The sequence below is a fragment of the Onychomys torridus genome, chromosome 5 (genome assembly GCF_903995425.1).
Source record: "Onychomys torridus chromosome 5, mOncTor1.1, whole genome shotgun sequence".
NCBI lineage: Eukaryota > Metazoa > Chordata > Mammalia > Rodentia > Cricetidae > Onychomys > Onychomys torridus.
The window spans coordinates 7,247,503-7,265,512 of NC_050447.1; the positions used below are offsets into that span (position 1 = coordinate 7,247,503).

The 18,010-nt window shown below is 42.0% G+C and overlaps 1 protein-coding gene across 1 annotated transcript in view; it reads right to left on the reverse strand.

Moving 5' to 3' along the window:
- Positions 1 to 18,010, reverse strand: part of LOC118583612 (hedgehog interacting protein) — an 86,864-nt gene that overhangs the window by 59,313 nt on the left and 9,541 nt on the right. The window contains exons 3-4 of the mRNA XM_036187078.1: positions 14,351 to 14,507; positions 13,375 to 13,576 (exon numbers count right to left, since the gene is read on the reverse strand). Coding sequence (XP_036042971.1) covers positions 13,375 to 13,576; positions 14,351 to 14,507 — 359 coding nt within the window. The remainder of the gene's footprint in view (positions 1 to 13,374; positions 13,577 to 14,350; positions 14,508 to 18,010) is intronic.

Consider the following 18,010-nt stretch of genomic DNA (forward strand, 5'->3'; position numbering starts at 1 on the left):
GTAAAATAAATACACAGACATTTATATTATTTAAACTGCTTGGCCATTAGCTCAGGCCTACCATTGTCTAGCTCTTACTCTTACATTTTGCCCATTTCTATTAATCTATACTTTGCCATGTGGCTCGTGGCTTACCAGTACCTTACATCTTCCTTGTCATGGCAGGGGCTGGCGATGTCTCCCCGCTGCCTTCCACCTCCCAGAATTCTCTTCTCTCTTGTCCCGCCTATGCTTCCTGCCTGGCCACTGGCCAAACAGCATTGCATTTATACAGAGCGATATCCACAGCAATAGGGTAAGATGGCGGGCTCACGCGCACAAAGCATTAGACCAGAGCTGGAAGGAGATCGAAGCTTGACTTTGACCCATGGCCCCTTTTCACTCTTGCCCTTCCTTGTCTACTCCCAGCATGCTTGTTACTGAGCTTGCTTTGAAAAACGCCTAGTTCAGATCATGTCATTCTTCTAAATCCCTGAAGCAATCCCCCTTTCCACTGTGGTCAACAGCCAAAGACTTCTGCAGTAAGACTCAGAGTGATCCACAGTGTACTTCCTACCACATCAGCCCATGGCTGCTGGGATCTGCACACTCCTTCGCTGTGCCTCCCCCCACCTCTACATGGCCATAGGCTTCCCTTCTGCCAGCACACTAAACACTGTCTATAAAAGGTCCTTGAGTGTCTTCACCTTCAAATCTAGGTTTGGACATTCGCTGTGTTGCTATCCTGAACATTTAAGACATGACCCTGTTGTTAGTTGAAACCTGAAGCCTCAGGTGGGGCTTTGAAAACCACCCTGAGCAGAGCTGACCACACAGAAAGGTGGTGCGTGCTATCTGTCAGCGTCTAAGGAGCCCAGTGAGCTCTGCCTGAGGGAGGGTTGCCTCCGGTTTCTTTTCTGGACCATTAAATAAGAAGAAAGCAAAGGCCACCTTCCCTGAGTCCAGGCAAACATGAGTCACACAGGCCACTTCTCTTCATCATAATTCTCTTATACCTTGTATGGCTTTCTTCTTTACAGAATTTTAGAGCTGAGAAGCATCTATGGTATCATGTTGTTGGCCAGCCTGGCTAGCCAGTGAGCTTCAGGTGCCTCCTTGTCTCTGCCTCCCCAGCATTGGGATTTACAAGCCTGAGTCACCATACCATGCCTGGCTACAAACTAGCTTTTTTATGTGGATTCTGGGGATCCAATTCCGGTCTTCTGCTTGTTTGGCAAGCACTTTACCAACTGAGGCATCTACTTAGAAGAAGTTCTAGTAATTGTTCCCAAGGAAAGCTGAATAAAATGTCTAGGTCACTGTTTTTTTTTTGCATTTACCTATTATTTTGCCAGAAGACACACACACACACACACACACACACACACACACACACACACACACACACACACACTTAGTCAAAGCCAGGAATCTGGGGAAAAAAACTGAGAGAGGCCACCTTGTAGGCTGCAATTAAGGAACTATCCCAACTATTAGGTAAAGTCTTTGGTGGAACTCTCACAGAAGCCTGAGGTCAGCCCCAGGGTGATGGGTATAAATATATTATTAACATCCTGGGGTGATCTGACCTTTCAAGTTCCTGGAGATGTAAAAAGAAGCTGTGATTGTGACACAGGCTGAATTCAGTCCAGGACAGTTGTTGATGTCTTGTGACAGATGTTTGGTGACCTGTGTATGCTTGGGGGCTGGGGAGAAGTGGGCTCAGGTTCTGCCTCACTTTTCCTGACCAGGTGTGTTCACACTTTTGTTCACACAAAAGATACTTGTCTCCTCTCACATCGTTCTCAGGAAGTCTAGCATTTAATGGGAATGAAATTCAGCTATCTTTAACTCCTCTGAAGAACAGCACTCTGATTTTACTTCAAACCTTGAGTATCTTGCACTCATTCTGTGGATGTAACCCCAACCCTCTTCAGACATTGTTCTGTGGCTTCCCACTGGCTGCTGGCTCCAGAGCTGCTGTGCAGATGTGGTCCCTATCTAGAAGTAGCCTGAGGACAGATGTCTCTGATTTAGGTTTGTGATCCTGTTTGGATCAAAGGTGCTTTAGGCTAAGAGGGTGGTTTAAAAACAGTTTATTAGGAAGAAAAAGAAAAAGTAAATAATTTGGCTAATCTTTAAGAGAAAGACAACATTATCCACAGTTGAATATTTGAAAGGAATGCTCTTTTCTCAGAACTTCTGTAGCCGTGTATGGAGCTGTATGGTCCTTTTAGACACAGCACTATTTCTGTTAGCCTCAGCCTCCTAGACTCAGTTCTATCATCTAATTAAATAATTTTAATTTCTGGCAGTGAAGCCATTAGCATAGGTCCAATCCTACCCTTGCATGGCCATGGATAGGGAGGACAGGGAAATGAATACTACCTGAGATTCTTTTTAATAGTTTTTTTTGTGATTTGAAGTTTAGGTCTGTACACTAATTAGGTGCATAGATGAGGCTAATGATTAAACTGGATGCAGCATGCCCAGGCAGAGTAAAAAGGGAATTTGCTAGATAAGAGGACTGAAATTTTAACTCCTTTCTGGTGATACTTTTGAGCACAACTGTAACTAGATGCACTGTCCCTTACTCACAAAGTCTGATGGGGATAGTTGACATGGCTCAGAAAAGGTTTTCTCAAATCTTCTGCATGATTATAACTATAAAACAATCCTCATAAACAGGTACCTGAATGCTCAAAGCACGTTTTGACTGAAAACAGTAAAGATGACTTTAATTTCTAACTGATAATCTGGTTTTTAAAAATACTTCAGATACGTCCCCACATCTGAGGATTTCAATATTATGAAAGTTTGGTATAATTGCAGATTTTACAGTCTTAAAAAAACTAAATATCAAGTGATAGAGATTAATAATTACACTAAGGTATCATTGTAGTAACTGAAAAATATTTTGTACATGTTTGGTATGTATAAAAAATACATTGATAGAATGTGTATATAAACATATATGTGTGTGTGTGTGTGTGTGTGTGTGTGTGTGTGTGTGTGTGTGTATACACACACAGAGAACTATGAAAAATCACTTGCTATAGACGCAAACCCAGAAGATGATCATAGGAATGTGGAAACAAATCAAATGTGAATTTGTTTACAGAATGTGGAGGTGTCCCTTAACACACTGAGTGAAAGTGACAGGAATAGCCGCTTCTGTGGTCAAGGTCTGAGAGGGAGAGCCGAGGCCATTCTTTTTGTACGTTCTTCCATGGGCATCCAGCACCTTTGACTGCATTGACTGATATTTGCCCCTACTGCTTGGCTGTAAAAACCTTATTTTAAAGGTTTTATTGCTCTGCTTAAAAAACAAAAAACAAAAAACAGTTGAATAAAACAGTCACTGTAACATGACATTATATGTTAGTCTTAAAGTAATTTGACCCAATGGCCCCACCCTTTCTGACAGTCTAAACCTGTGCTTTGAGCAATAGCTGCTCATGGACAAAAAATATGTGTGGTCTTAGTTTTCAGCCTCAGTGTATTTCCTTTGCAAATCCCACGATTTATTGACTCTATGGCAGATTGACACAAAGCACGTTCCAAAGTAAACACAGAGAAGACCCACATTACCAGAATATCCAGGTTGAGAAAAACTACTACAAAGGCAGGCAGATTCTGATGAAAGGTCGAGCTCTTGGGTCAGCTGCACAGGGCTTTGTCACCACCACATGCACACTCAGAGGAACTCCAGAATGGAGGGGGGGATCTGCATCACCATTGTCTAGTGTCCAAAGGGGAGGCTAGAGAAATGCAGGTATTGTTTTTCTTTATTTTCTTCTGAATTTCAGAAACTATTTTTAATTTTGTATGAATGAGTGTGTCTATGTGTGTAGCTGCCCATGGAGTCCAAAAGAGCACATGTCATATTCCTTGGAGCTGGAGTCAGACTGCTGTGAGCCACCTAAAGTGGGGTCGTATCTGAACTCCAATCCTCTGTAAGAGCAGCATGTGTTCTTAAGCACTGAACTATCCCTTCAGCTCCTGGAGTCACATTTAAATTATTATTATTATTTTTTATAAAAAAGGCACATCCCAGGCTTATTGTTTTTTGGCAAGGAAAACTCCACATGTATCGGTGTAATTTTATTTCTATAGAACTGTAGTCTGATTTTGACACAAATGATAATACCACTGGAAATTTTCTGTAAGTATCATTTGAGCATCTTTTAAGGGAGGATTGTCTTAAAACCACAAAGCAGACTTATTAGTGGTCCCTGGAGCCTCCAAGTCAGGCCAGGGGCTGCTGTTCCTTTCTTCCTGGTCCTCTTTTCATGTTAATATTGCAGATCCTTATACTAGCTCAGGCTCCCAAAGCACTTCATGTTTATATGAGAGCCTGTGTGTAAACGGTTCCCTGGTACTTCTTTCTTCAACTGGTGAAGACACTGAACCAACGAGGTTGTAGATAGCCTGTCTGGGGTTAACTAACAGGACGGAGCAGGTGCTGCAGCCAGAAGTCAAACCTATCTGCCTGATTCTAGGTCTGAGGCCCTCAGCCATGCAAACAACCATCAGCAGACCTGCTCCAGTCTTTCATCAATATCAAGAAGGCAGCCTGGGGGCGTGGTTCGAACACAATCTGCTGCTGAAATCTGGCCCTGGTGCCTGTAGCTGTGTTATCTCACACAGCATCTTTCTGGCCCCAGCATCTTGATCTGTGAGATGACATATTAATAGCTTCCCCACAGGGGTCCTCTAGGGACAGAAGAGGTAATCTATGCAATGACTTAGAAAAAAAGTGCTTAAAAGGAAAGAGCTTAGTATCTCTGTAGACATCAGGGCTTGCTTGAGGATTACAGAGTTGGACTACATTGTGCACTTAATAATTGCTGAAAGGGTAGATCTTAGGTCTCTCACACACATACTAAACATACAAATGCATTGAATATCTATAAAAGGGAATAGCATGCTACCACCCACTATTTATAATGGTTTCCAGTGTTGTGTCTTCATGAAATCATAGGTCATGGGGCATCTGTCACCCAGCAACCCTGAGTGGTCTGCTCTGCTCTTTCTGGTCGGCAGCCTAAAGGAGACAGTGGACTTCACCCCAGGACTGATGCCTTTCAAAGGTGACAGAGACTGTTTCTAGGGTCCATATTTCTTGGAATTTCCTCATTTTACCTGATTGTCCCAAGAGTTATCAGATTCACAGTTTCTTTTGCCCTTGAAATCTTGAGTAAATACAAAGATATTCAAGTAGGAACTTTCCTCACCTTCCCCTGACGTTGGATCCTAACACATAAGAGAAAGCATAACTCTCCTACTCAGTCTAAGAACACCAAGGGAGTCACTCTAGCTTAAGACAGGATACATGATGAGAGAGAATTTATACATGACACCAACTTAGCATGTCATAAACCTGACACATGTTTCTACTAGTTACAACAATCTTAGCAACAGGATAGTAATTCTTGCTTTCCACTATTTTTCTGCATTGTATGCCAGGTTGGCCTACGAGCTCACAGGGACTGTCCTTTTGCACCTCTCATTCCCTACAGAGGTTCTTTGAGATGCTTGTGCTATGTGTCCGGCTTTACATGGGGCTTCTGGTATGTGAATTCAGGTTTCTGTGCTTGGACAGTGAGCGCTTATCCACTGAACTATCTCCACAACACCTCGTAAAAGGTGATAATTTTGTGCAGAAAAAAGCTTCAAAGTCTGAGACTTCCCAGTGTGTCATGTAAGAGTTCACAAGGTCTCCGATTCTGAACCATTTTGGATTTCAGATTTTTGGATTTGAGATATTCAACTTGAAGCAAGGATCGTTTTTTATGAAAAAAATTAGGTACTAGATTTAAAATGAGATTAAACACTTAAAAAATTGAAAATAACGTTGTATTCATGAAGTTCAGAGCACTCTGATACAAAGCACCAACAATACCCAATAAGGTACAGACACTGTCTTGATAAAAACAAAACAAAACAAAAAAACCAAAAAACCAAAACTCACTGCAGTAAAACACTTTGTTTACATTTTAACTGACTGGTTCAGGACTACTAAACAATCAAAAAAGAAGGTGCTTAAAAGTTTGTGTTTGGGGAAGACAATGTCTTATACTTTTCAGAGGAGTGAAAAATATGTTCATTTCTGTCATCATAGCAAATCTCTTTCAGGTGCAGTTTAATAACTTATAGGCAGCTGTCAGATATGGCAAAAATTCTTAAAATGAAGCCAGGTGTGTTGACTGACATCTTTAATCCCAACACTGATGCAGGAAGGGTACAAATTTGAGGCTAGCTTGGGCTACAGAGACCCTATCTTAAAAACATATAAGCAAATATAAACCCTTTAAACCTCTCAGAATGGTGTTGTCCCCATTGTAATGTTTTACAAATACAATCTGCTGCTTTATTTCAACAGGATGGGCTTTCTCTCAAACGAAAGCCCAGGTACTCCCTTTTTCTTCGAGGAAGCTTTCTACGCATGGTCCAGTCACTTCTGCATGGACACACGTAGTGCAGCCGTACAACACTACTGGAAAAGGAAAATTGATTCTTTCCTCTGCTTTGAATCCTACCATGCAAGCAGTAACACAGCAACATTTCAGGGGCTGCCCTAAGATTGTGACTCTACAACAGAAAACACAAAAATTCTGAAATCTAGAACTTGGATTTCAGCAAACTCTAAATGCTCGTAATTCTGCGTGTGAATTACAAGGCAGGAGCTGCGCAGGCAGGATTGGCCCCAAACACCCTCTGTCATCCTCCACACGTTCCTGGGACTGCCAGTCACTAGGACTGGGTCTCTCAAGAGCCCTGCCTCAATGGACTCAGTCACCCGGACAATCAGCGGCTTTCAGCCTTATGTCTTCTCCCCCACCCCCCCATAAAGGGATTGCTTCCAAAAGCATCTTTTGAAGGGAGGGTCCAAGTAGAGAGAGAGGGACAAGGGTCCAGCGACACTTGCTCCAGTGACAGACAAGTCTTCCAGCTCTGATGCATGCTGCAAGCTGGGGGCTGAAGATGTGACCCTCTCTGTCTGCTGATCTCTCATGAGAACCAAATGGTGAGTGATGCCTGCCAGTTCCCTGCAGGGGTCAGATGCAGACTGCTCCTTTCTTTCTTCTATACATTTGCAAGGCCATGGCTGGCTTCTGGGTCCCCAGAAATGTAAGTTACTTTGGTGAGATTATGTTGGCGTACCTTCCGGGTTCCAGGTCTTTTGCAAGTAGGATTTACAGAAACAACAGCAAACTACAAGATTACTAACGGTAACAATTTGCCAACTAGCCAAGCACCAGATTCCAACTTGGAGAAAATAAATAAAAATGAAAACATAGTGGTTCTTTTTTAAATAGTACTTTTTTAAAGTGCTATTTCCAAAGCTTGGTGTCAGCCCCTCGAGACGGTTCAGTGGATCAAGGGCACTTGCTGCCTAGCTTGATGGATGACCTGAGCCCAATCTCCAGGACCCACATGGTAGAAGGAAAGAACTAACTTCTGCAAGTTCCACATGTCCACACATGTGTGTGCATATGTACATGTGTACATGCACACATGAACACACATACACACACACATATGAAAATTATAAAAAATACTATTTTTCCAAATGCCATGTCAAGTGTTTTAGACCTCCACTGTTAACACATTTCCTCACTCAAACTGGGTGAGTCATATGCACAGGGTGAGTAAGTAAAAAAAGACACATGGGAAAGACTACTGGTACTCTGCCATTCGCTCTCAGTGATCCTGGGGAACACGGCACGTGGGCATAGACCAGTCAGAGAAAATGAGTCTTACCCCCTTTGAAACTGATCAGCCGTTAAAATGATGTGGGGAAGCATTCTATCTGAGCCTGATCCTACTCATTCTGATTTGGGGTTGGAACTTTGAAAGCTCTTGGGTGAGCATGACAAATGAGCGTCCATTCTTGACACTGTTGGTCTGTGGCCTCTGAGGAGTTCAGACAGGGGAAGCTGCTTCTTGGACTTCAGAAGCTCTGGTTCAACCCAGAGAGAAGCCAATTGGAACACGTCACAGGCCAGACATCTAAAGACCTTTTTTTTTGGAGTTGGAGAGTACAGTTTTGTTCCCTTTGTCCAGAAGATCAACAGTAACAATACGTGTGCACAAAATCAGACAATACAGAGTTCAGTGTCTGTTCTCCAGCTCCTGAGTATCAGTACTAGTAGTGGATGGACTCATAAGTTGTATTTCAGAAGGACTCTTTAATCGTAAATTCCAGGATTATTTCCCACAGAAAACTTTTTTCTATTCACAGATCACTGTTGTCATGTGAACCGGACATAGTTAACCCCCCAGGATACTATGATCTCTTATATTTTAGGCAACACACTCTTGCCATCAGCAAAGCTCCTACCTCACAAGCACATAAAATCCAGGCACAGTGGCACACATCTGTAACCTTAATGCTGTGGGTACAGAGACAGGTGGATCCCTAGAGCCCATTGGCCAGCAAGTCTAGAAAATTAGTGATCATTGTGCTCAGTGAGAGATTTGGTCTCAAAAAACAAGTGGAAAGTGATCAAGGAAGATATCCAATGTCTACGTCTAGCCTCTGGATACGCACAAGTGTGCATATGCACCTGCGCAAACACAAGTGTACACACTCACATATAGCACACACTCCACACACCACACACATTATGCACCCACCACACACACACATCACACACACACCACATAAACACCACACACATACGGGGACCCAAGTGGAGAAGAATTGTGCCCAAGCATCTCAGTTATTGACTAATTGTAGATGGCATTGGATACAAACAGTTACAAGGACTGGTGGAGTTTAAGATCAACTGAGTTCAACTTGCCTTATTATGGGCCAGAAATCACTATCCATTCTAAATTGATAATTAGAAGAGAGAACATTCCAGAACTCTTGTAGCAAGAACTAGCTCTCAGAAAGTCTTGTAATCAGTAATTCTTCTTTATGTCTGATTTGATTTACTCCCACAGGTCATTAATTGATGTCATGTGGCTTAGCTCTCCCCTGAAGTTTCTATAATTTTCATTTAATTAGGCATGTGGAGGCTGAGTTAGAATGTATTATTAATTCTGTGATCTGCGTGTTGTAGTTAAATGGCTTTATGCCACCACTTAGGATTTTAAAACTGACAGAACAGAAAAGAAATAGCATGTAAAGTGACTTGTGAAAAGTCACACTTGTATCATTTATACAAAATAATTATAGACAAACACAAAATTCACACATGAGCTTGCTAAAACACCTCTATTATCAAAGAGGCCTGAGAGACATCTGTGAGAGGTCTTTGTTTGCTAAGTCTCTGAGAGACAAGCAGTGGTGTAATTCTTGATCCCTTCATGGCTGTGATGGAATCCACCCCGTACACTGGCACTAGCCTCCTCTGAGCACGTCCAGTCCAAGTGTTCCCTAGAGAATGAGATACAGGTGCATGCTGCATAGACTGCTTTATCAGGGTCTCATTCCTCACTAAACACACTCAAATATCTAAGGGACAGATTTCTATCTCAGTGATATCATTAGTGTCAAACCCTAAGAGAATTTAAAACATCACCCTTTAAATGTGTCCTAGCCATTAGCTGGAATAATGGATTCTGAGGTTTACGTTAAAGCTCTAGAAGCTCTGGGGCTCTTCTGGAAACCTGGATACCAAATTCAACAGGACTTCCTCATGCTCTGCAAAATTCCTGGAGACTTCCAGTGCAAACATACTGCAGTCCCCCAGACTGTGATGTCCTGCCTTGGGCAATTTTATTGCATTATGAAATGTTTCCCTGCCAGAACAGAATAGAACAGCCCACTGGGTCTTTCATTCAGTAGCCCAATGAACACATGTAATTTGAAATAGAAGGACTTCAAAGTCATTGTGACTTTAAAGGGGGCGTCTGTTCTTTAGGCAGTTAGGTTGAAGGAGAAATAAGATGATTACTTTCCTTACTTTATATACACATTTTTGGGGTTCAGAGGCCTTTCTTACAGCTACTTTTAAGCATGTGTCTTTTTAAGTCCAACATTTTTCTGAAATATTATTAGAAAGAATTATACTATAATCTTAAATAGCTCAAAGCCTGTTTTAAAGCAAATTGAGAACATATATTTATGACAAATACACCACTCAGAAACATTCTTTTTATGAATGGATATTAAGAGAAGAGTCCACCAGCCAGGTTAAGCGGTAGAAACAAGAGTGATACATGACGCTGCTCACAGTGGGAAAACTAGATGTTGGAACCTCCTAAAAGACAAATAAGAAGGAAAGAGAACATCTAAATGATAGTTTTCAATGAAATTTACGAAGTGTGTGTGTGTGTGTGTGTGTGTGTGTGTGTGTGTGTGTGTGTTGGTGCCCAAGGAGGCCAGAGTGGGCCTCAGATCCTCCGAAGCTGGACTTAGACCTGACTTGATGGGACCAAAACTTGGGCTCTCTGAAGGAGCAACAAGGGCTTTTGAAACACTGAGCTATCTCTCCAGCCCCCAAAAGTAAGTTTTTGAGAAAAGTTTCCAAATCTTAGGAAAGTCCCAGAATATAGTAGAGGAAAATGTGTGTGTGTGTGTGTGTGTGTGTGTGTGTGTGTGTGTGTGTGTGAGAGAGAGAGAGAGATTTAGTTTTACTGTTATTTAAAAATTGCTTAGGATAAAAGCTAAAAATTGTTTCTAAGGAAGAGATGATTTCATTTTAATGTAAAAAGCAGAAGGAGGTGTGTGGAAACTGAACTGTGGTTGTCTCTAATCAGCGGAACCACAAAGGATGGTTTTAAGGTGTTTTCTCCGTTGTCCTCTTGCAAGTCACATGTCACTGTCACAGGAGGAAGCCACCACTGCCAGGAGCACTCACACTTGTCCCTCTTTATCTTTGATCTGCAGTGAGTCTACAAAGACTTCCCAAGACCAATTTCAGAGAGTATTTATTGAACACAAGATAGAAACCCACTAATGCTTGCTTTGGATTATCTGCTGTAAAATCTAATGATGTTTCTTTTGGGGGAAAAGTTGAAACTATCAAAGTCCAAACAATAGATTCACCCAAATAATCTGTCTTGGTGTCCAAGCTGTTTCCTGTCAAAAGCCTTCTCCTCCCCCCACTTCCTGATATGTATATATAAAGGGGGAGGGGGTGGCTGCTGAAGAGGTGGCTCAGCCTTTAAGAGCAATAGTCACTTTGCCAAAAGATCCAAGTTAGATTCCTAGCACCCACGTGGTGGCTCACAGCCATCTCTAAGGCCAGGCCTCTTCTGGCTTCCATAGACACCAGACACGCATGTGGTACACAGATATACATGCAGGTGAAAAAACACCCCTACACATAAAATAATGAGAAATTGAAAAATAATAAAAATGACAAACAACAACAGGATTTCACTGTCTAATGCAGACTGGCCTTGAATTTATGATCTCCCTGCCTTGGCTGAGATCATAGGTATGTATCAAAGGAAAGGCTTAATCTCCTACCCCAGTACTGAGGATTGAACCAATGAGCTCATACACACTAGGTTAGCCCTCTATACAGAGCTATATCCCCAGTCCCAAAGGATATATCTATGTGTATAATATATATTATATATAAAATTTATTATTAGTCTGTGGGTATCCTTATGGCTGTGGATGTGGATGTTCCTTGGTGCAGACAGGGAGGCAGAGGATAGTATCCAGGAGTCTGCTCTTTCCATTGTGGGGTCCAAGGATCAAACTCAGGTGGGCAGGTACGCATGGCAAGTATTTTTGCCTGCTGAGCCATCTTGCTGGACAAGTGATTTTGTTTTTTCTCTTGTGTTTTGCTTCATTTTAGTGGTTTTGGAGATTGAACCCAGGATTTCACACATGCTAAGCAAGTAGACTCCCACCGACCTACATTCCAGCTCCAGGTTTGCTTCTGTGAAGTATGCATCAGTACCTCACAAGGCCATGTGGTTCCAATGTGTACAGCATTTCCTGTGTTCTCACTGACCCCAGCATTAGTGTGATCTCACTGACCCCAGCATTAGTGTGATCTCACTGACCCCAGAATTACCTGTGCTCTCACTGACCCCAGCATTAGTGTGATCTCACTGACCCCAGAATTACCTATGCTCTCACTGACCCCAGCATTAGTGTGCTCTCCCTGAGCCCAGCATTAGTGTGATCTCACTGACCCCAGCATTAGTGTGCTCTCACTGACCCCAGAATTAGTGTGTTCCCACTGACCCCAGCAATAGTGTGTTCTCACTGACCCCAGCATTAGTGTGCTCTCACTGACCCCAGCAATAGTGTGTTCTCACTGACCCCAGCATTAGTGTGTTCTCACCGACCCCAGCATTAGTGTGCTCTCACCGACCCCAGCATTAGTGTGCTCTCACTGACCCCAGCATTAGTGTGCTCTCACCGACCCCAGCATTAGTGTGCTCTCACTGACCCCAGCATTAGTGTGCTCTCACTGACCCCAGCATTAGTGTGCTCTCACCGACCCCAGCATTAGTGTGATCTCACTGACCCCAGCATTAGTGTGCTCTCACTGACCCCAGCATTAGTGTGATCCCACTGACCTGTGTTCTCACTGAATCATTCTAATTTTTTTAAACCAGTATTTACTGAACAGATATTGGGAGTCAACCTTTTTTTTTTTTTTTTTTTTGGCCCCTTCTGATTTTGGTTGTCTCACCACTGAGAACAGGACACAAATCTATAAGTCTCAGGATGTAGAGGCCCTTATTCTGCTTCCAGTCACAAAGTGAGAAGGATAACCAATCCTTCCTGACGCTCCTGACTTTTGTTTTACTTGCACAGTCACTGGTTGGTGCGTGTGTCTCAGTTCCAGAGTGCTCAGCTGCTATACAGCCTCCCACTGCCACCATCACCTGCATCATGCGACGTGAACTTCAGGGCTCTTAATTTACCTACCTAGGTTATTTGACTGGAGAAGTCAAATTAGGAGTGAGTGGGAAAGAAATGATCGGTATGCTTACACATTCTAGATGACTAATTATTGACAAAAATGTCTGACTTACCTTTGTAAAAGCATTGTACAAAGAAGTCATAGTACAAGAAATATTTTTTCATGGCCCAAACAAATAAAAGGCTTGATAAAAGAATTAATTACAATTTCCAAAATAACATCTTTGTTCTACTCGGAAATGTGAATATGTAATAGAAAATTTTATGCTCATTGATGAAAAGCCAAAGGCAAAAGTTATTTTAAATATGAACACTACATAGGGTAAGCATGTCAAAATATCACCCTGGTTGTATTTCTCCACAGCCAGTAAATCAAACAAAATGTCACTGTCCTTCTGAGTTGTGACTGTTCATCTCTCAGGGGTCTCATTATTGCCCCTTGCAGATATTCTTTATTTTATTACAAAAACAAATCTCCAGTGAAGAAGACATTTAAGATCATGCCTACACAGCCAGAACAAAATAAAGAAATAGAAAACGCCAACCTTTATTCCACTTTGAACAAGTTTGTGAATGTCCAAGTAAGGCTCCTTGAAAACGTCTCCTTCTGGGGTTAGAATCTTCACATAGCCTTCCTTCTCTAGAATGAAGAGGCGATGGGAGGCATCCCCACTGTGCACAGCACCCACAGGCTGCCGCAGCCCACTCACAACCTCCTGGACACAGAAGCAGTTGTGTTTGTGTTTTCTAAAGAAACCAGAGAACACCAGTCAGTCCTCCTGACGGAGGTGCAGCAGACACACAGCACAGCTCCCCAAATGTACTCATTTCCTCCAAGAACCAATGGTCTTGAAAACCAGGAAGGGCTGCTCACACTGGCGGCCTCCAATGGGATTCTTTTTGTTAATTCATATCATCTTTTCAATGAAAAATAACAAGATATCCTTTTTTCAGAAAGGAGAAGTGAGACCACAAATGGTTTGTTCCGAAATGTCACTAGCTCATTATCTCATCTTTCAGTGACTATAATTAAAATTTGCTTTTAATCACAATAATGAGCCTTTATGAGAAGGCATTTAAGGAGAAAGTTCTAAGATCCATTTATATAAAGAAAAACTGATTTGCTAATAATAAATGTGTTGAATATTTCCATGGTGCCATAAAGCTAACAACAATCCTTCAAGTTGAACACTGTGCCCATAAAATTCCCATGAGTCATGGAGAAGCCAAGCTCATAACATAGGATTAGGAGTCTGAGTATTCAGTGCATTTAAGCTGATTTTAGAGGGGCAAACCCCTGAGAGGAAAAATAAGTTAATGTGTGTGGGGTCTATGGCTCCTGAGCATAAGCATGGAGAGGTGTGTCCTGTCCAAATCACAGATTTGTTACTTTTTTTTAAAGAGTAGAGAGAAGAGAGAGAGACAGAGAGACAGAGACAGAGAAACAGAGAGAGAGACAGAGAGACAGAGAGAGGTAGGGTAGGGTGGGGTGGGGGGAGAAGAGCGTCAAACTGTATGGACCTGCTTAGCTCCTCCACCTTCTCGTATTCTTCCATCTGGTCCAAGTAGTTAGATGCTGGCCCTCTGACTTGCTTTCTTGGGAAATCTGGAAAGCACAGGCCGCCATCTTTTCTCGAATAGTAAAAGCAAAACTCATCAGCAGTTGTTTGAAGAAGACCTTTAAACAGACGTGGAGAAAGACTCATTAGAACCATGAAGTGTGCTAGCAAAACCAGCTCATTTAGGCATCTGGCCAAAGAGGAATTTTAGAAAGTATATGAATATTCACAAAGGAAAACCATACTACAACAATATGAAAAGGTATGGGGGAGGGGTTGAGATTTCCTTTTCTTTTTTAAATACATTCAAGAATTCCAATAAAAGTGTAATCTTGTGCTGAGTACTTATAAAAGATTTACTTATCCATTAGTATGGTGCGTATGTATGTTCCTTCATGAGTTTACATGCACTGTGTGTGCAGGAGTCTGAGGCAGCCAGAGGTGCATCAGATCCCCTGGAACTGGAGTACAGACAGTTGCGAGATGCCAATGTGGGTGCTGGGAACTGAACCCAGACCTTCTGAAAGAGCAGCAAGGGATTTTCACCACTAAGCCATCTCTCCAGCCCCTGTGCTTACTACTTAAAGGTTATATGAAACGCACGTTATAAAACCCAGGGTTAATCTCACTGTGTTGACTCTTCTCAAGCCGCCTCACTGATTACAGGTTGTATTTACGAGCTTACCTCATCACTAATTAGTCTAATTTTCCTACAGTACTAAATACTTTCCTAAAAAGAACATATGACAACTAGAAAAGCCATAGTCTATTGTTTGCCAGTTGTCTTAATGCAATGTATTAATGGAGATAACAAATATATCCACATAAAATTAATGACCCATTGTACAATCTTTAAACAAGGAATTGATGCTAAGAGCAAGCCTCTTATTTCAAATACTTTGAAGCCTTTCTCCTGTACTTTTTTCTCTAAGGGACAATATATTTAAATGATCTCCTATCTTCTTAAGAAGAAAAACTGACACATCCCAGAACCAAAACAAAATTACATGGTGGATTTACTGAACAGGTGATAAAACAAAGATCATTTTTCTTCTCTTTCATGTTAAAATTGTTGGTGCATGTGCATGTGTGTGTGTATATGTAAGTGAATGTGTGTGTGTGTGTGTGTGTGTGTGTGTGTGTGTTCCTGTGCCTGTGTGTGTGAACACAGATTAAGTGTGTAAATCAGAAGCCAACACCTGCTGTTTTCCTCCTTAGTTTGTGAGGCAAGGTGTCCTTGAATGTGGAGCTCGCTGATTTCATCACACTGGCTGGCCAGTGAGCCCCAAGGAGCCTCCTCTTCCCACCACTGGAGCACAAGCCCACTCTCTGTGTGCAGCTTTTACATGGGTACTGGGATTTGAACTCAGGTCCTTACGCTTGTACAGCAAACCCTTCACTGACTGAGCCATTCCCTGGTCCCACACAGACTTTTTGAAAGTACAGCTCTCCTTGAATCTGAAATTAAAAGCTTTAGACTGGAGGAAAAATATAGAAAAATTTGAAACCTATAGTTTGAGGTAGTAAAATTCTGGTTTTTATTGTACTTGTCAATAAGACTGCTTCTGTATTCTGAAGGCTTCTGCTTTCCAAGTATGTTTTTATCAGGCTCTGGGCAGAGGATATAACTGCTGGCCTATTTGTCCAGCAATTTAACGTCCAGGCCTGATTTTAACACTGCAAACAAACAAGATACACGCAGCACAAAGCCTTGCTTGATCTGTTTTTATCAGAGTCACCTCAGGAGAGAGCATTTGCTTACCCAGACGGAAGGGTGCCTCTCACCTCCTGTCTTCACCAGAGTGAAGTTCTGGTTTTTATATAACAAATTGAATTTTTCATTCTGCCTATTAGTCTTGGGTTAAAAGTATCAAGTAACTTAGTTGGAGTTTGGAAATTATATAATATATTCAGGTTTTGCAAAAGTTTCTAAGAACAAGATTTGGAGCTCAGCCAAGCGAGGCTTATCGATGGAGTTTGCAAGACACTCAAAGCTCATTTCTAGTGAGCTTAACCTGGGTCAGCCCAAACCTCAAAACAAACCACCCTGAGGGTGTAAGAGTCCCACATGATAAACCTTGGGATACATTTTGACCTCACTTTTGGGTGAAATGTCTACCTTTAAATTGCTGACAGAGACTTTTCAAGAGCCATTTCTGTCTAGGATGCTGGGAAATGTCTTAAGTTGGAGAAGAAGGCCAGGAAAAATGTGTGCCCTCAGGAGTGTGTGTACACAGGGAAGCAGGGTACTGTATGTGCCCTCAGGAGCATGTGTACAATAGTATACAGAGTAATATATGTACCCTCAGGAGTGTGTGCACATAGGTATGCAAGGTACTGTGTGCCTTCAGGGCAGTGTGCACATAGATATGCAGGGTATTGTGTGTGCCCTCAGGGAGTTATGTACACAGATATGCAGGGTATTGTGTGTACCCTCAGGGAGTTGTGCACACAGGGGTAGAGGGTACTGTGTGTGCCCTCAGGGGGTGTGCACACAGGGGTAGAGGGTACTGTGTGTGCCCTCAGGGGGTGTGCACACAGGGGTGTAGAGCATGAGAAAGGAGGCATGACAGTCAGGGGATCTTCCGTAGCAGGGGCAATAAGGAGATTTTCTTTCTTTGAAAATCTGCCAGCATCAAACAGAAAGGAACATAGAGTGACTCCTCTTTGGGAATTCACCACAAAAGATAACCTTTCCTTTCTCATTCTTCAATGGCAAAGCACACAGCTGAAAACTGAAAGTGCTGAAAACAAGTCATTTGAGCAAAAATAAGTACAAGAAAACTCAAGTTTGCTTTAAAGTGACTGGCGTATCTGCAAACCAGGACTATCTCTAAAGCAAATTAATGAATGGAACTGTGGCTGGTTTCACTTCTAAGAGCACTGTAAGCTGAGGATAAATAGGAAATGAGAACTCATTTTCAAATAGAATATCTTAACTTTAAGATAGAGTGCATCTTCATAAACTTTGTGTATCCAGGTGTACTAACTCTTGATCAAACACACACCTTGTACTTCTAAGACTTCACTGGAGAGCCTTTTACTAGAGAAATGTGTTTAGCCCGGCATGGATCATCATGCTATGCAGAGTATTTTTGCAGCTGCTGTATTTGTAAAACTCTTGGTTATTTATCAAGAATTCAGTTCTGTAGCCATTTTCCAAGATAGTGAATCCAGGCCTGATGGATATTGACTTGGAAAATAAATACCCCCAAAGTGTATTGTGTGTTCCAGCTTTATTTCTCACAATGTATTCTAGAGAAGTTGTAAGCTTTGTTCATCCATCATGATACGGAAAAGAGGAAGAACTTCTGAGTCCCTAGAAAGAAGGCTTTCGACGTATTCATCCTTTCTCTCTAGCTTCTCCTCCCTAGGACTAATAAGACACATGTGTTAAGTATCTGATGGAGTCAGGGTTGAAGAACCTCAGTGGACTCAAACCCTTGACCTTGGCCTCATTAGCCACAGGATTAAACCAATTGAACTAATTGGGTGCAGACCTTTCCCACAACTGGAACATACTGCTGGGACATGACTGTCTAGAAGTGATAAAAATCACTACGATAATAGGTACAAAGTATAAAGCAATGCCAGTGTGCCTTTCGTAGAGTGTATTATACCA